Here is an 18996-nt window from a genome sequence, read left to right as displayed (position 1 = left end):
GAACTACATGCCTCCAGAAAATGCTCCAACATTGGAAGTTTTTAAGAAGATGTTGGATAACCATTTGTCTGAAGTGGTGTAGGGTTTTCTGCCTAAGCAGGGGGTTGGACTAGAAGACCTCCAAAATCCCTTTCAACTCTGCTATTCTATGTTCTAAGTAACAATAAAAAAAACCTGACTTATGATCACTTTTCACAATCACAACTGTTGCAGCATTCCCATGGTCAACTTGATCAAAATTCAGATTCTTGGCAACTGATTCATATTTATGATGGTTCCAGTGTCCCGGGGTCATGGGATCCTCTTTTGTGACCTTCTGAAAAGCAAAAGTTGATGGGGAAGCCAGAATCACTTAACAACGGTGTTGCTAACTTAACAACTGCAGTGATTCACTTAACAACTGTGGCAAGAAAGGTCATAAAATGGGACAAAACTGATTTAACAACTGTCTCACTTAGCAACAGAAATTTTGGGCCCAATTGTGGTCATAGAGAACTCCCTGTATTGATGTTGTTGAAGGAATTTTTAGTTTTTAAAGCTGCAGTATATTATAACGTGTGTGTGTGTGTGTGTGTGTGTGTGTGTGTGCGCGTGCGCGCGTGCGCATGCGTGCGTGCTGTTACATAATTTGTCTATGCACATATGTATTTTTTGGGAATTATACGCTCAACAATAAGGCAGAAGATAAATTGGAAGACATTCATTCACAAATCTTTCTCTTGGATTTTTTCAGAGATACAAAGAAAAAGCCAAAATCCACTTACTGCTTCTGCGAGTTGCTTGGCATAATATTCTTTATCTCCAGCAAATTTTTTCATCTCCTTGTTACGGAGAGTTTCCGCTTCTTTCGCCTGAGTTATAAGGAGCGTCTTTTCTGCCAGCCACTTCCTATGATCTGTTTCATGCTGTTCTTTGCATTCCTGGTTTAAAAGGAATCAGAGTTACACCTTTTCTTCTAATGGAACTGAAAATGTTCTAGAGACAAAACCATTGAAATGTGAAAATCTCCGTTCCCACTCCCCAAATTCCTCAAACCATGCCTGCCTTCAAAAGAGTATGTGTTTAAATATCAAATTCACATGTAACACATGTAACTCTAGCAGATAAAGGCATTATAGAGTACGTTCTGCGTTTGTGAGCTCTCTCTTCATTTCTCTCATTTTGTTTCATCTGAACTGGAGAAACACAAACTTTGTACAAGCCAAGGGAACGTCTCATGAAAACTGTTTCTAATCAAGGAATCACAGGGTATTTTTTTTCCATTCCTGATCATTATTTGTTGTAAGATCATCCTTTTTGTCAGGGTAGAGCCAAAAGAGGCAAGATGGAACTCTAATGGTGTGATTACAGGTTTGCAGGCCCAACATAACTAGAAACAACCAGAACTTCGATTGCACCATTGTGGTTGCCATCTTGAATTTGTTGACCCCACCCTGCTGTATGTCCATCCATTCACATGCATAGGGTGCCTATATATTCACTTCTTTCATATACTGGAAAGGGAAACAGGTTTTATTCCATCTCCAATAATGTTTGCCTTGAATCGGCTTCTGTTTTCTTTCATGAGCCTGTTCACAGACTGAATAGTCAGCGGAATAAGATTAAAGAGTCCTTTTTACCAATTCTGCACAAAATGGTGGCTTCCTTCTTGCCATTAGCATTGGATTATAATACATTAGTACAAACCAATTTTAGAGCTGGCAGCATCTAAGGAAATATATTTTCCCATATATTCCTATCCAAGAACCTAAGTGTAGTTAGTGGGGAACTGAAATTTGTAAAAATTAGAATCATGCTGTTTTGATCATACTGTTATAAAAATCCTTGTTCTGTCAAGACTACCAATGCCAATTTATTAGGGTTTTTTTTTTTTTTTTGAGAAACAAATTAAACAAGCTCAGGATCTCCACAAATAGTTTGACATGAAGTCCCATATTTGCCGCTAAATGTGACAGGAACTGACGCATTACCTCCAATTTCTTTTGCAATTGTTTTAATTGTTCGTGAAGCACGTTGGTGTCTTTTTCACAGCCTTCATTAACGTCTTGTGGCCTGAGATCAATCTTCTGCTCCTTTAGCTCCTGGCATCTTCTCTCCCATTCTTTCAATTCTACAGCAAAAATGTGCATTAGCAAGGTGACACACAATTGTAAGAGACCAAATGAATCCCATTAGCAGCAACTGAAGACAGTCACAATTTGCCTACAAAGGTTGCAAGATGAAACTTCAAATGATCAAGAGACTAGATAGGTCGGATTTCCTGGCACATGAAACAAAGGGTGCAACTTTCATGATTAAATTCTCCCTCAGTTGTTAAGTGAATCAGTGCAGTTGATAAGTTATTAACTTTGTTGTTAAGTGAATCCGGCTTTCCCATTGACTTTGCTTGTCAGAAGGTCGCAAAAAGTGACCTTGGGATACAGCAATGGTCATTAATATGAACCAGTTGCCAAGCATCTGAATTTTGATCACTTGGTCATGGGGATGCTGCAAAAGTTGTAACTGTGAAAAATGGACAAGTCACTTTTTTCAGTGCCGTTGTCACTTTGAACAGCCACTAAATGAACTGCTGCAACTCGAGGACTACCTGTTGTCGAATTCTACATCTCAGCTTCAAAGGCCGCTTGGCATTTGTGTAAGGGAGCAGAAGGAACAATGCACATCACCCTCCATCGTGGCTTACCTGCTTTACACCTTTCACTCTCTGCTAACGTGGCCTGAAGAATTTGATCTTGTTCGGACTGAGTCTGTTCTTGTTCCTCTAAGGTCAGTCTCATGTCGTCAATGGTCTTCTCTTTGCAACGTAGATCTAAAGTTTGAAATAAAAATGGCGACTCTTGTAAATCTTCCGTGCGGTCCTTAACTGCCACATATTTTAGCTGGGGAAGTTGGGAGGGGGTTGTTGTTGGAGCGGTAGAAAGTTAGTCATAACAACATTCCGTATTCAAGGACTTTTGCCTGCGTCTGATGGAGACTGCCTGAAGATTGTATCCAGTTGAGTGTGAAGAGTTGATTGGACAATATGATGAACTTTTGGGTGTGGGGCAGGGCTGTGAACTGTCAGCTGGGTGTGGAAAACCTGGAAGCTTTCAGATTCGGGTTTTCCCAGCTGTGCCAACATGACATCTCTAATAAATTGGAACTTTGAGGAACCTCAAGCCTCAGAGCTTTATTTCGTTGGGGGTGTTCCTTGGAACCGACAGAATTCTTTGGGGAGCAGGGAGACACAGCTGTGGGCCTCAGGACCACTTTTCCAACCCAAGTGATTCCCTGCTTCAGCTTCCTGCTCTACACAGAAAGGAGGCATGCTAATGTGAGGAGCAGGGGTTTTGTTGATATAGTACTTCGTATTAACACTATATATAGACTAGCAAAATGATAAAATCCAGAGAGAATAAGAAGCAGAAACATTCAGAACATTTAGAAGCATTGCTACATACCTTCACATGATTTCTGGTACTGCTCTAAAAGGTCCTCCAACTTCTTACTCAGATCATCCTGATTTGGACACAGAAATAAAAACATCAGACATAGAAACTAAACATTTTGTAAAAGTTTTTTTAAAATCATAAAAATTCTAAAGTCAGAGTCGCTGTGCTCAGTTGCAGGTAGCAGTCCTAAATACACAGAGCAGTAAACCACATTAGATTCAGTCTGACTTTGAGTGGATCTCTCTGGATCTTCACTGCCTTCACACACATAGCACCGTCTTCACTAGGGGTTTTACCCGCAAAGTACATGTCTTCACTAGGAGATTCACACGCAAAACACCGACTGCCTTCACTAGGGGTTCACGCACAAAGCACAGACTGCACTAAAAGGGCCATGTTACGCAAGTCATCTTCAACCCTTCCCCCTATATGTTACCCAAATCGAAACATTCTGTGGCACCTTCTTAAATTGCTGGATTGTCCGCTGCTTGAGATCCAGCTCTTCAGTTAGCTGGCCTTTGGCCTTCTCAAGTTCATTAACTTTACTCCGCAGCAATTTCTCTTCAGCACGCATGCTGCTCACCTGTAAAAAGATTCAATGGGGGTACATTATACCCAGCTGGAGAGAGAGTGCTACTTTCCCCACATATCTTGGTTGCAATTTGAAAGAGGAGGACAAATCAAGCATCAATGTGAGCAGAGAGATGATGTCCAGCAGGAACATGTGTCATCTTTTGAAAGCAGAACAAATGGAGCTTCTAATAGCAGGAAGGAAAAAAGATCTTGATGTGGACAAACTACAAAGAAAAATGGAAACAGCCAGAAAAATCTGGGACTTGATGAGTTTTGTTACACCAGTGGGAATGGAAATTGCCCAGTGATGAAGAGGCTTTGAACAAAACTCAACCAAAAAATATCCACCACCATCAATAAACCTTCAAACAAGGTTCTCAACTGATGACCACGGAAGGCCAATCTGTTTAGTTTCTTCCTGGAATGCTTCAATTTAATCCAATTTTACATCTTCAAGCATGACTAACCAAATTAGAAATACAAGCAGTCCTCGACTTAACGACCACAATTGAGCCCAAAATTTTTGTGAAGCAAAACATTAGTTAAGTGAGATTTGCCTCCATTTTACGATCTTTCTTCTTGCCACAGTTGTTCAGTGAATCATTGCGATTATTAAGTTAGCGATGCCGTTGTTAAGTGAATCTGGCCTCCCCATTGACTTTGTTTGTCAGAAGGTCAAAAAAAAGGTGATCATGCGACTCTGGGACACCGCAACCATCATAAATATGAACCAGTTGCCGAGCTGTAATGGTTGTAAAAACGGTCATAAGTCACTTTTTTCAGTGCTGCTGTAACTTTGATCGGTCACTAAATGAACTGTTGTAAATTGAGGACTACCTATAAGTGCACAAGACAAAAGAAGAGTTGCGTACAGAACAACAGAAAAAGAATTTCCCCCCCCCTCTTACAGACCTGTCTTTGAACCTGCTCAATCTGCTTTTTGGTATCAGCCAACTTCTCCTTCAAATCTGCATATTCTTCATCTTTCTGCTGGATTTCTGCTTGTAGACGGGAAGAAAGATCGGTACTTTTTGACAGCTCTTCTTTCAATCTGAAAGAGAAACGAACAACGACTGTGCCTGAGTGTGAGAAAGAGAGTGAACTCTTTTAGAAATAACTCCCTAAGCAGCAGAGTTCTAGTTTAACAAATCAGGAACAGAGCCAAGAGTCAAACGTATTTCATTAGCAAGATACAGGTAAAATGGCTCGGTCTCTACTTCTTACCTTGAAAATATTCTTCTCGGATAGGAACAAGCAATTATTTGTGCCTTTTAATTTTTCAGATTAGTCTTTGCTTCCAAGAGCCCCAGGGCATTTGTGGCCCACTCCAGTACCACTAAGTCATGGCAAGTGGTGTCCCTTGTAGGGGCCCAAAAATTCATCTCCAATTTTATAAGCTTTGTTAGTTATGTTCCCGGGGTTATTTAAAAAAATAGACAGGTGAAACTTAATATACCTATTTGGTTTATGATCAGGAAATAGAACAAAGAAATAATATTGTTTAAGGGATATTCAGGGAAAGCCAAAAAGGAATCAGAAACTATATGTAGACTATCTATGAGACATAAATTACACTAAAGCTATAGACTATCAACCATGGGTAACAATAGTTAGAAAAAAACTCACCAAGGACAGTAATTTAGATTTCTATAGAAATCTTCTATTTTTCTCTTTCACAAACACCACTGCTTTTGGATTCCAAGCAATGTTACATGAGAAGTCCAGCCAAATCAGCCAAATTTGCAATTTTGTTATCGCTACTTGTGTTCCATGCAGTTCCATGGAGATTTTCTCGCCGATTTGGTGTCTTTCCAGACAGGTCTGGACAGGTTCCTATTGAGAAACAGCTCTCTAAAATTGCCTAAGCTGTTCAGGGATTTTAAAGTTAAAACTAGCATCCGTAAATTATGCAGCTGCAACAACTAGCAACCTTTAACTTTTTTTTTTAACATGGACCATACCTTAGCAGCTAGCTGCTGCAATTTGCATTCATTGAAGCGGCTCGCCCAGGGGTCTCCAACCTTGTCAACTTTAAGCCTAGCGGACTTCAACTCCCTGGCTGGGGAATTCTGGGAGTTGAAGTTCGGCAGGCTTAAAGTTGACAAGGTTGGAGACCTCTGGGCTAGACAATGGCTAGAAGCAGAATGCATTAATTTTCTCTTCTAATACAAACATCCTCCCCCATTCAAAATGTGGCATGCTGGTCTCTTTTTCCAGACTAAAGAACATGGCATTTGTCTCTGTTAAATATCATTGTTATTTTTCAATCCATTTCTCTAATCTAGCAAGATCTTAACTCTTATTTCGTTTCTGTTTTGTAAGGCATTAGCTGTTCCATAGAGCTTTATGCCCTCTTCAGATCCCCTTGCTTCATCATTCAATCATTAACAAAAATATTAATTAATAATATATAACAAAAATATTTTAAGATTACATTTATCAGAAAACCTATTCAATACTTTCCTCCAGTTGAGGCAAAATCCTTTCATGAGTATTATTTGAGCATGAGTTTTGAGCTTCTTTTATGCTACTTATTTAATTAGTTTCCTAAGCATGATGTTCTTGTAGAGGGCAGAGGCACCTTCTGCAACAGGAGAAAAAGCCCAAGGCAACAGTTGAGGGGGGGAAAGGGAAGTCTGAGCCCAGGTCAAAAATGTAATGTAACCTATTTAGGATTGATTAACACGATTAGGGGACTGGAGGCTAAAACATATGAAGAACAGTTGCAGGAACTGGGTATGTCTAGTTTAATGAAAAGAAGGACTAGGGGAGACACGATAGCAGTGTTCCAATATCTCAGGGGCTACCACAAAGAAGGAGTCAAGCTATTCTCCAAAGCAGGGGTCACCAACCTTTCAGACCTCAGGGACTACTAAATTCATAATTTTAAATCCCGTGGACCACTAATATGATCTACCTGATGACCAGCTAGGTGGGTGTGGCTAATGGTCATGTGACTGGGTGGGCGTAGCCTACTCAATGTCACATCAAGGGGCACATCGCCAGCCTCTACTTGTCCCTCCCCTCCCAGCCACTCCTCGCCTCCCCACCCAGGCTCCTTAGGCTCCCAATAGGAAGCAGTTGCTGGAGCTAAGCAGCCACCATGAAAAAGAGTTGGCAAAACAGCTGGCTCAGTTCAAATTGGATCTGACCGAGAAGGTGGCTCAGCAGAAGCACCTCACTGAGGACTTTCATAGGCTTTCCAAGCAGAGGGAAGATCTGCAGGAGTGCAAGGCCAGGTACCAGTGCCCGGAGGCTTAGCAGGCTGAGATGGTTAACCAATTCAAGGCCATGATGCAGTCCCACTGGAACAAGGTTCTCCGGTTCTTCGCCACCAGTGGCACTTCTCTCCAGCCTTCGCCCAAAGCCCTGCACCAGGAGGCTGAAGCAGACCCCAAGTCAGAATTTCTGCCCTCCACCAACCCACACAAAAAGACCCCAAGGAGGGAGACTCTCGGCAGCAACACAAATGTTTATTACACGTTTCTGTCCCACGGGCCTTAGTTTGAGGAGCCCTGATTTAGTGCAATATAAAAAATGCAAATAATTTTTCTGCGGACCACCAAATTTTCTCGTGGACCACCAGTTGGTGAGCAGTGCTCCAAAGCACCTGAGGGCAGGATAACAAGCAATGGGTGGAAACTAATCAAGGAGAGAAGCAACTTAGAACTAAGGAGAAATTTCCTGACAGTTAGAACAATTAATCAGTGGAACAACTTGCCTCCAGAAGTTGTGAATGCTCCAATATTAGAAGATTTTAAGAAGATGTTAAATAACCATTTGTCTGAAGTGGTGTAGGGTTTCCTGCCTGAGCAGGGGGTTGGACTAGAAGATCTCCAAGGTCCCTTCCAACTCTGTTATTCTATGTTCTAAGTAACAATAAAAAAAACTGACTTATGATCACTTTTCACAATCACAACCATTGCAGCATTCCCATGGTCACTTATCAAAATTCAGATGCTTGGCAACTGATTCATATTTATGATGGTTGCAGTGTCCCTTAAAAGTCCCTCTTCTTTTAAGTGTCCCTTAAAAGTCCTTCTTCTTAAAAACTTTTAAGAAGTTTTTAAGAAGAGATTTGTCTGAAATGGTATAGGATTTCCTGCCTAAACAGGGGGTTGGACTAGAAGACCTCCAAGGTCCCGTCCAATTCAGTTCAATTCAATTCAATTCAATTCTCTCAGACAAACCCCTTCTTAGATCACACAACATGAACAAAAACAGAAGCACGTTCAGACCTGCAAGGTTTTGTTTCTAAAGCTTTACAATAAAGGTAACACTGATGTACGTGGTATTTCTTTTCTTAGCCTGGTCTACTTTGAAGGGCTACCACTTCTATAGCATTTTGTCCAAAATAAATATACAACCCATTCCCAAGACTGTTTATTGAGAAGCAACCCCTATTATGTTCCTAGTGCATGCCCCAAAGCTACTATAGAAGTCTGCAGCCTTGCTGGCTTGTGTTTTGGTCTTTTATCGCAGGGGTCACCAACCTTTCGGACCTCGGGGACCACTAAATTCATAATTTTAAATCCTGAAGATCACTAATATGATTTTTTTTAAAAGATAAAGAGTATTTAGTGCAATATAAAAATGCAAATAATTTTTCTACAGACCACCAAAATTTTCTCGCGGACCACTGGTTGGTTACCACTGTTTTATCGCTATCACTAGCTATTATACTCGTTTTGGCCACTTTCACGTAAGTTTTAGAAAAGGGTTCAGAGATGACCAGGAGAAATGTGGTTATTTTTCTTGGTCTTTTGACCAATCAAGGGAACAGGAAATTGACCAACTTATATTAAGACAATAAATCAGTCAATGACTTCAATTACGGAAGTTTAGAAGTGGAAGTTCAACTCCTAGAAAACATCTACTTGAAAAACTATCCTAGATTAAGCATTTCTTGGGAGAAAGGCGACAGTACATAGATGGTCTAATTTCACCCAATATTTATATTTGTATCCGTGTATTATTTAGCAGGAAGATAATAAAAACTTACTCTTTTGTGACTTGATTTAACTCTTCTCTCTTCTCTCTTCCAACTTCATTCAATCTCTTCAGGTCTAGAATTTCCACTTTCAGTTGTGATTCCTGATCCATAAATTTTCCTATTTTAGCTTCTGAAATGCCAAGCTTCTCCTCCACGTCTTGAATGGATTGTTTCATTGCTAAAATGGCCGAATCTTTATCTTTCACCATTTGCTCTAAAGAAACTATTCTGACATCTTTTGCCCTACACTCTTCCAAGAAGTCCTCGTTTGTTTTTATTCTCTCAACTGCTCTATTTTCTTCTTCCTTACATTTTTCAGCATAAAAAGCATTTTTCTGCTCTAAGTCCCTCAGCTGATTAAGGAGGAATGTCTTCTCCTGCACCAACGCATCTCTCTGACTTATAGTTTCGCTCAGTTTCAACTTCAGCTGAGAATTCTCCTCATCGACCTCGGAGGTTTTCCTCTGTAAACATTCAACCTGTTGCATGAGGCCTGCAATGCAACTGCTTTTTTGAGATGAGGCGTTAATGATCTGCTGGCTTATTTTCCAGATGCCTTCAATGCTACAATGGAATGAGCTCTTTTGTTCAGCATTAACATGAGTTGGCAAAGGCTCCTCTCTTGGCATAGCTTCTTGATTTGCCAAGTCAACATCTACCACAGGGCAATGTGACCCTAACCTGTTCAATAAACCCAGTTCTGCTTCAGGTGTCTTTACTTGTGATTTTTCTTCAACGGTGATTTGGCTAGCAGCACCTATCTCTTGAAGCAGAAGCAGAATTTTCTCCTCCTGACTCTTATTTCTCTCTTTCAGCCTAGCTAATTCAAGTATTGCCTGCTCATGAATTGTCTGCTGTTGCTGAAGCTCCCTATTCAAGCCAGAAACCTTTTCCTTTTCTAATGAAAGAGCTTGAGACAATCTAGCAATTTCCCTGGAAAATCCCTCCTTCTCATTTTCCTCTTTTTCTAACTTTTCTCTGAGTGAGGCCCCCTGAACTTCTAGCATTTTAATTTTTTCCTCCAAGGCCACCATGTCTCCCTTTTCCTTCAAAGGGTAGGGTTGTGTTTCATCAGCTTTCTCTGAGACTATGGCATCTTTAGAACTGTGGTGAATGAATCCTACAAAAATTAAAAAGAGGAATTTTATTCAACCGTCAACTGCCGACATATTTGTTAACAACCCTTTAAAAAATTTGCCCCATGAATAAAGGATCTGAAAATGGTATTTTAGAGATCATTTTTAGTTTCTTGTTTCCTTCAAATCAATTTTGGGAAAACCAGAAAGCTGACTTGCCTTACAAGTCTAGTCAAGTCTAGTCTATTAACTATCCCTAGGCAACTATTTAAGAAATTGACACTGTTGTGCAGACTAGCTTATCTGCAGTGATAGCACTGCTTGAGGCAGAAGTCTAAATGAATATACAGGTTAGACACCATAAAACTTCCTGAAGTCTTTATTTCCTTATTTGTTGCTGTCAAAAAAAATAAAACATTATATAGTTATTTTATTTTTACATAAAGACCCATGGTGGTGGCGCAGTGGTTAGAATGCAGTACGGCAGGCTCACTGCCAGGAGTTCAGTCCTGAATGGCTCAAGGTTGACTCAGCCTTCCATCCTTCCGAGGTCAGTAAAATGAGGACCCAGATTATTGGGGGCAATGTGCTGACTCTGTAAACTGCTTAGACAAGGCTATAAAGCACTATGAAGTGGTATATGCCAGTAAGTCTAAGTGCTGTTGTTATTTTTTATCTTACTGTAATATACTTTCAAATATATTGTTTTCTTTATAACTTTGTGGGGTGGGGGTGGCTGAGGTAAATTTTTTAAAACATTCTACTGGGTTTGCAATTACATTAATGAAAGCATTAGCTGCAAAAAAATAGCAACTCTAATCTCTACAGACCAGGTGTTAATAGCATCAATTGCAAAAAGTGTCAAGCATTAATTGTGGTATTTTTATATAGCAGGGCAATGTTGACCCACCCAAAAAATTTCTTCCTGCTCAACGAGAATAAATGTGGTTAGCCACTCTAGTTAAAGTCCAAAGTAATCACTAGTAATTGAAACCTGAAATTGCTAGTCAAGATATAGCCAAATAGTATTTAGCACACATCTGAAGAGGAATGATGAAGAAAAGCTTATATAGGCATAGGCACACACACACACACACACACACAATTGTATTCAATGACAAAATAGAGGGACAAATGTTAGTCTTTCCCCATAACCTTTGTGCTTTCAAAAGATTAATATAGGTAGTCCTCGACTTACAACAGTTCATTTAGTAACTGTTCAAAACGTCTCTGAAAAAAATGATTTATGACTGCTATTCACACTTAACGACCATTGCAGCATCCCCATGGTCATGTGATCAAAATTCAGATGCTTAGCAACCGACTCATATTTGCAACGGTTGCAGGGTCCCGGGAGTGGGGGCTGGGACATGCGATCCCCTTTTGCGACCTTCTGACAAGTAAAGTCAATGGGGGAAACTAGATTCACCTAACAACCATGTCACTAACTTAACAACTGCAAGAAACTAACTTGACACCTGTGGCAAGAAAAGTCATAAAACGGAGCAAAACTCACTTAACAAATATTTATTTATTTATTTATTTATTTATTTATTTCACTTAGCAACAGAAATTTCATGCTCAATGTACGTTCAGGACTGCCTGTATTTCTATATACTAAATGATAAGTCATGCTTACTGACAGGCCAACAGAAAAAAAAAATACCCCATTAAAGGTATTTTTATACTAAAGGTTTTATATACTATAAAACAATACTTTTCACATTTGTGAAGAAATCCTTAATTTTAATTCCTATCCCTGCAGTTCTTGCTTTAGGATTTTTGACACTCATCTACATGATAGTCTACAGTAGATGTACAAGATTCATCTACATGATAGTCTAGAGTAGACCAGTGATTTTCAAACTTTACAAATGTAAGATTTGTGGACTTCAATTCCCAGAATTCCCTAGCCAGTAATAGCTACAGATTTGGGGACTTAAAGTCCATACAATGTATAGTTGCTAAAGTTGAGAAGCACTGATCCAGATAAATGCGGCAGAGATTAGTCAATTCATATACTTGGCATGTACTACAGAGCAGAGTACTACAGAGCAAACTTTCGGACCTCAGGGACCACTAAATTCATAATTTTACATTCCGTGGACCACTAATATGATTTGCCTAATGACTGGCTGGGTGGGTGGGCATGGCTAGGTGGTCATGTGACTGGGTGGCCATGGCCAATTCAATGTCACTCACATGAAGGGGCACCTCATCAGCCTCTATTCACCCCTCCCACCCATTCCTCTCCTGCCCGCCCAGGCTCCTTAAGGCCCCAACAGAAAACAGATGTTGGAGCTAAGCAGCCACCATGAGAAAGAATTGGCAAAACAGCTGGCTCAGTTCAAATTGGATCTGACCGAGAAGGAGGCTCCGCAGAAGCACCTCACTGAGAACTATGAGCATAGACTTTCCAAACAGAGGGAAGACCTGCGGGAGTGCAAGGCCAGGTACCAGTGCCTGGAGGCTTAGCAGGCTGAGATAGTCAGCCAGTTCCAGGCCATGATGCAGTCCCACTGGAACAAGGCCCTCCGGCTCTTCACCACCAATGGCACTTCCCTCCAGCCTTTGCCCAAAGCCCTGCACCAGGAGGCTGAAGCAGACCCCAAGTCAGAATTTCTCCCCCCACAACCCACACAGAAAGACCCCGACTCTCTGCAGCAACACAAGCATTCATTGCACATATCCAGCCCAGGGGCCATAGTTTGAGGTCCCTTGATTTAGCGTAACATAAAAAATGCAAATAATTTTTCTGCGAACCACCAAAATTTTCTCGTGGACCACCAGTGGTCCACGGACCACCAGTTGGTGACCTCTGCTACAGAGTAATAGGTCTTATTCTGGTGACCTTTAAAGATTCTCTAACAATGATTTTTCTGGGGGGACTGTATGAATCGCAAACCAAAAATATTAACTACCATATAAATTGCTGACTGTAAAAAAAATGGGAAGAATAATTCAGATGGAAAAGATGCAGGATCTTGCAAGCCAGCTCTCTTAATAAAGGAAGCATAACGTTTTTAATAGACTCACAAAGATAGGATTTTGGAATTTCCATTGACTAGTACATTTAGGACAGGGGTCTGCAAACTTGGCTCTTTTAAGACTTGTGGACTTCAACTTCCAGAGTTGAAGACTTATGGAACTTGAAGTCCACAAGTCTTAAAAGACCCCTGCTTTAGGAGAATCAAAATTACATGTGTACGCACACACAGACACACACTTGCGCAGACCCAGCAGATTTACGAAACAGAAAATAGTTCACAACATCAATTTGATGAGAAATGCACATTTTTTTTGTGTGTCTTTTAATGACCCGTAATCCCTTGCATCGGGGTGGAATCAGGGCAACTGAATGGAGCTGAGCCTTTACTGGCCAAATGCCCTTCCTGTCACCAAAAGTGGAGCCTGCTGCAGATATTTTCTCATTGTGCCCAGAGAGAGGAATATCAGCCGCTACCTAGGATCAAACTCACAGATTGTGAGGCGAGAGCTCCACCTCTAGGCCATTGCACCACTCTGATGAGAAACGCGCATGCTACATGGAAAAGGCGATGTTCCATTTAAAACAGTTTATTTCTGATTTTGACAAAATAAAAGTAATAAGAGTTCATGCAAGATGCACATCTGATGTGACAGCCGTCTTCTGGTTCTCAACATTTAATTCTGTGCTTTATTAACTTTTCATTTTGATATACAAGTAATTTTTGACCTCAGCAGCCTTTAGGTATATGCAGAAGAGGAAGTGATACCTTGCTTTGAAGGGGGGCCTTCTTCATCCCTTTCTAAATGTCGTTTCCTTCTTGAGCCAATGCTTTTCTCATTGGATTCACTGCAGTTTTCCTCCTCCATTTGCTGTTTTATAGTCTTAATGGTGATCTCCTGCATTAAAATAAAGAAGCCAATTTTTAAAGGTCAGAATCATTAACAATTCACCTGCTTTGCCATTTCTAGTTCAAATGACTTCTACAATAAAAAAGATAAATAGGAATTTTTCCCCATTGCTACTCACACACGCTGGAATGTAGCATTCCAAACAATGTTTGTCAAGATCACTTATTTTAGATACTCTGCTAAGTTTCACTAACTCCTTACACCTTGGGTGATGAGGTGGCTCAGCAGTTCAGACACTGGACTTGTCGGCTGGAAAGCCGACAGCCCATGTTCGAGACCTAAGCATTGCACGACGGGGTGAACGCCCATTCTCACTCCAGCTCCTGCCAACCTAGCAGTTTGAAAGCATGCAAATGCAACTAGATAAATAGATACCACTTTGGTGAATAGGTAACAGCACTCCTTAATGTCATGCTGGCCACATGACTGTGGAAATACCTTTGGACAGTGCTGGCTTAACAGTCTTGAAATAGAGATAGACATTGCCCCCTAGAGTGCGAAGAAGATTAGCGAAGTAAAATCTGTAGGGCCTCCTTCAACTTAACTTACCTTTGGTAGGGTCACTAAAACTTATTTCTGCGTGGAATATTAGTGGCACTAATGGATATAGGCACTGAGTAAGTATGATAACTTCTTAGTAATTCAAATACCATAAGAATGTTAGTGCTCTCATCTAAAACTTAATGCAGACAAATTAAAAAAAAAAACTTATTCCCTGGATTACTCCCCATCGTGATGCATAGGATCAGATAACTTTTATAGGATCTTGTGTGGAAAATAAAAATGGAGTTGGTTGTGGGATCAAGAGTGTCCCTAAGCTCCTTATAATGGGTCCCACACAGTGGATCTATATATAACTTCACCTAGTGATGGCTAACCTTTTTGCTGTCGTTTGCCAAAAGCGTGGGGAGCATGGGGTGGGGGTGGTGTCACCCGTGCATGCCCACACCCATAATTCAATGCACCTCACACCCCGCGTATGCACGCACAACTCCCCCCCCACTCCCCAAGCTTTTGGCACGTGATGGCACGGTGGGTCTGGGAGGCCCATTTTTTACCCTCCCCAGGCTCCAGAGGCTTTCTTGGAGCCTGGGGAGGGCAAAAACGGCTCCCCCCCCAAGGCCCTCTGGAGGCCAGAAGTTGGGAAATAGGCTGTTTCCGGCCACCAGGGGGTGGGGAAGGCCATTTTCGCCCTCCCCAGGCTCCTAGAAAGGCTCTGGAGCCTAGGGAGAGCAAAAAATGGACTTCCCTACCCCCACCATCACCGAGACCCTCTGGAGGCCGGAAAAAGCCTGTTTCCTGACTTCTGGTGGACCCAGAAGGCCTGAAAACCAGCTGGCTGGCATGCGCATGCGCGCCAGAGCTGAGCCAGGGCAACACTCGTGTGCCCACCAATTTGGCTCCGCGTGCCACAGGTTTGCCATCACGGACCTCATCTCTCTTCTATAATTTTTTTTTTTTTTGCATTTATATCCCGCCCTTCTCCGAAGACTCAGGGCGGCTTACACTATGTTAAGCAATAGTCTTCATCCATTTGTATATTATATACAAAGTCAACTTATTGCCCCCAACAATCTGGGTCCTCATTTTACCTACCTTATAAAGGATGGAAGGCTGAGTCAACCTTGGGCCTGGTGGGACTTGAACTTGCAGTAATTGCAAGCACCTGTGTTAATAACAGACAGTCTTAGCAGTCTGAGCCACCAGAGGCCCTTGTGTAATTCTTTGTCTTTTCATTATTATAAAATATTTTCCTTCAGATTTTATTCATAAAACATAAAATACTGTTTCCAATTATCTACTTCAAGGAGCAGGCTCAAATTTAGATAGCTGCTTTACATGGTAACAACAAAGATAAACAGAAAGACTGTCCTTCAAAAGATATCATGAGACCTCTCCCTCTCATGAAGTTGCTCTTTGAAGTTTTAAATCATGTATGTCGGTGGTTCTCAATCTTTTCTTCACCATGGACCCCTTTTCAATACCTTTTATGGCCACAGATCCCCAAGACGTAACCACCAATGTTATGCTATTAGAATGAAATCAAGAGAAAATAATAATAATAATAATAATAATAATAATAATAATAATAATAATAATAATAATAATAATAATAATAATAATATTTTAATTTGTATACCGCCCTTCTCCCGACGGACTCAGGGCGGTGAACAGGCAGGTAAAATACAAATATACACAATAGTTAAAACAACCCTTAAAAAACTGATTAAATTAGCCCAAGTATTAAAATAACTTACACCCCTATAAAATTACAAAAATTTAAAAAACCCATCGAATTCAATTAAAATATAAAGATAAAAATCAAGCTAGTCCAGCCATGCGAAATAAATAGGTCTTAAGTTCATGCTAAAGGTCCTAAGGCCAGGTAGTAGCCGAAGTCCGAGGGGAAGTTCGTCCCACAGGGTCGGAGCCCCCACAGAGAAGGCCCTCCCCCTGGGGGCCGCCAGTCGACACTGTTTGGCTGACGGCACCCTGAGGAGTCCCTCTCTGTGGGAACGCACCGGACGATGGGAGATAGAGGCCGGCAGTAGACGGTCCCATAGATAGCCCGGTCCTAAGCCATGGAGCGCTTTAAAGGTGGTAACCAATACCTTGAAGCGCACCCGGAAAACAACAGGTAGCCAGTGCAGTCTGCGCAGGATAGGTGTTACGTGGGAGCTCCGAACCGCTCCCTCAATAACCCGCGCAGCCACATTCTGAACTAGCTGAAGTCTCCGGGTGCTCTTCAAGGGGAGCCCCATGTAGAGAGCATTGCAGTAGTCCAGGCGAGAGGTCACGAGAGCATGAGTGACCGTGCATAAGGCATCCCGGTCCAGGAAGGGACGCAACTGGCGGATCAGGCGAACCTGATAAAAAGCTCTCCTGGAGATGGTCGCCAAATGATCTTCCAAGGACAACCGACCATCCAGGAGCACGCCCAAGTTGCGTACCTTCTCCATCAACTTGCCTGGGGAAACATTTCTAAATGTGAGAATTAGCCTCTCTCCATACTTCCCACGCTGCTAAAGAAGTTGCTCCCTAAAGCTCCTTATGTTTTAGGAACAGCTTGTGTGATAACATGAAAAATGAGGATACCACAAAAGGGTTTTCTTCCTACACAAGGCTGTGTGCCTTTTTGAATGAGGCCTTAGTTTGGATCATTTTGTTATCGTCCACTTGCTTTTAAATCTCTGTACCTCAACGCACATATTTCAATGGGATTGTCTGTCAGGAGCTGCTTCACTGAATTCTTATAAGTTGTAGTTTGAATCATACTAGTGATAGTATCTATCTGGCTTGTCTTCTTTGATTTTTTTTCCCAAGCTTCAGGGTTTTCTTCATTGACTCTGGCCTTTATGTGCCAAAATTATTTAAGCTTTAGCTTCATTATTACAGCTTCCAATTAGCTCTCTGGATTTATTTCATCCAGTACTGAATTAATTAGATTCTATCTAGTCGAAGGTATGCTGAGCAATCGTCACCAGCACAATTCAAAAGCATCATTTTTTTCTTCATTTCTTTTTCCTAATGGCTCAGTTGCACAGCTGTACATTACAATTGGGAAAGCCATGACATAAGCAATGTGTAACTCTGGGGACATTCAATTTCTCGGCACATTAATTGTCAGAGATGCCACCTCACGGTTTTACTGATTTTCTCCCAAATAAATTGTAAGCGGTCCCCTGCTGGATCAGACCCCTGGGCCATCTAGTCCAGCACTTTTTTCATACAGTGGCCAAACAACCCCACAAAGAAACCCAGTTAAGTCTTCTAGCAGATGGCCTTCAGAGGTGGTCACACTGCCACCAAGGCTAAGAGTCACTGATCCTCCTGACCTCCATGTATTGATCCAACTCTTTTCTGAAGCCAGCCAAACTAGTAGCAAGCACCACATTTCATGGTAAGCATCTGTCTTAACTTCAGCCTCCAGACACAGTTTTTCTTTCATTTGATTTTTTTTTTCATTTCAGGGTATTGTTGTTGGTTTCATCTTAAATGATGCCACATATTTCAATCCAAAGTTCTTCAGGCACTTGACTTGCCAAATCTAAGCCATTAAAGCAATTATTGGTATCTGCCAAAGATAAAGGAATACTGCTGAAGTAATGTCTTCTTGGTCAGGTGACTTTGTCTTTAATTTCAGTTATAACCTATAGAGGTTGTATCCGTCAACTCTCAAAAGGACTCTAGCTGAAGCCGTATTTTTCTTGCTTCATTTCTTAGATGCCATGCTTATGGGGGTGGGGACTTATGGAATGTAGAATGTTTTCCTCCAATGTGCCAGACATAACAACGATAAGGCTCCTGAGAACGAAGGCCAGATCAACGTGCCCTAGCAATGGCAGGAGGGAGTGCTGAGAAGTTCAATACTTGCTTGGTAGACTAACGTGACCTGTGACACAAAGGGGGATGGGCAGTATCTATTCTATTAATTATACCTAAGCTTGGGAATTACTGTATTTTTTCGGAGTATAAGACGCACCAAAGTATAAGACACACACCTTAGTTTTGGGAGAGGAAAATAGGAGGAAAAAAATCTGCCTACCAAGCTAGCATCCTTAGTCTGGTCAGCTTCAACAGATTAATTTGCTGGTTTTGAGCGTGCGCACACGTGGGCGTGCTTTTTATCCTCTGGTTGGGGATAAAAAACAGCTTCTAAAGCACAGCTGATTGTCGGAGAGAGAAGCAATGAGAAAAGCAGGCAAAGCGGAAGATCATTTCACCCGCTAGCACCTCATTAGGGCTGAAAAAAAGCTTCGAAAAAGCTATATTCGGAATATAAGACGCACCCAAAATTTCAGGCTCTTTTAGGGGAGGGGGGGAAATTGTATCTTATACTCCAAAAAGTACGGAATTCAGTGTTGGTTTCACATTTGACCATGCTAATATGATATGTGCAATAAACAGGATTTTTGAGGAAGCCACGACCTCAGAGTCTTGAATTGATTGGTAGCATTACTCAGATCCAAGACAGTATCGGGGGCTCTAATTTTGACACCTTTTTTTTGGTTAATGATGTCTAGTC

General features: G+C 41.3%; 1 protein-coding gene across 5 annotated transcripts in view; it reads right to left on the bottom strand.

Moving 5' to 3' along the window:
* The window catches only part of KIF20B (kinesin family member 20B), a 67964-nt gene that overhangs the window by 17320 nt on the left and 31648 nt on the right, over positions 1-18996 (bottom strand). For all 5 annotated transcript variants that reach the window (XM_058188870.1, XM_058188871.1, XM_058188869.1 and 2 more), the window contains exons 19-26: positions 13829-13958; positions 9007-10117; positions 4917-5055; positions 3892-4014; positions 3441-3498; positions 2684-2809; positions 1971-2110; positions 765-920 (exon numbers count right to left, since the gene is read on the bottom strand). In XM_058188870.1, the coding sequence (XP_058044853.1) occupies positions 765-920; positions 1971-2110; positions 2684-2809; positions 3441-3498; positions 3892-4014; positions 4917-5055; positions 9007-10117; positions 13829-13958 (1983 nt within the window). The remainder of the gene's footprint in view (positions 1-764; positions 921-1970; positions 2111-2683; positions 2810-3440; positions 3499-3891; positions 4015-4916; positions 5056-9006; positions 10118-13828; positions 13959-18996) is intronic.

Source organism: Ahaetulla prasina, chromosome 6, assembly GCF_028640845.1.
Source record: "Ahaetulla prasina isolate Xishuangbanna chromosome 6, ASM2864084v1, whole genome shotgun sequence".
Lineage (NCBI taxonomy): Eukaryota > Metazoa > Chordata > Lepidosauria > Squamata > Colubridae > Ahaetulla > Ahaetulla prasina.
The sequence above is the reverse complement of the archived record's forward strand: the minus strand, read 5'-3'. Positions and strand labels throughout refer to the sequence as shown.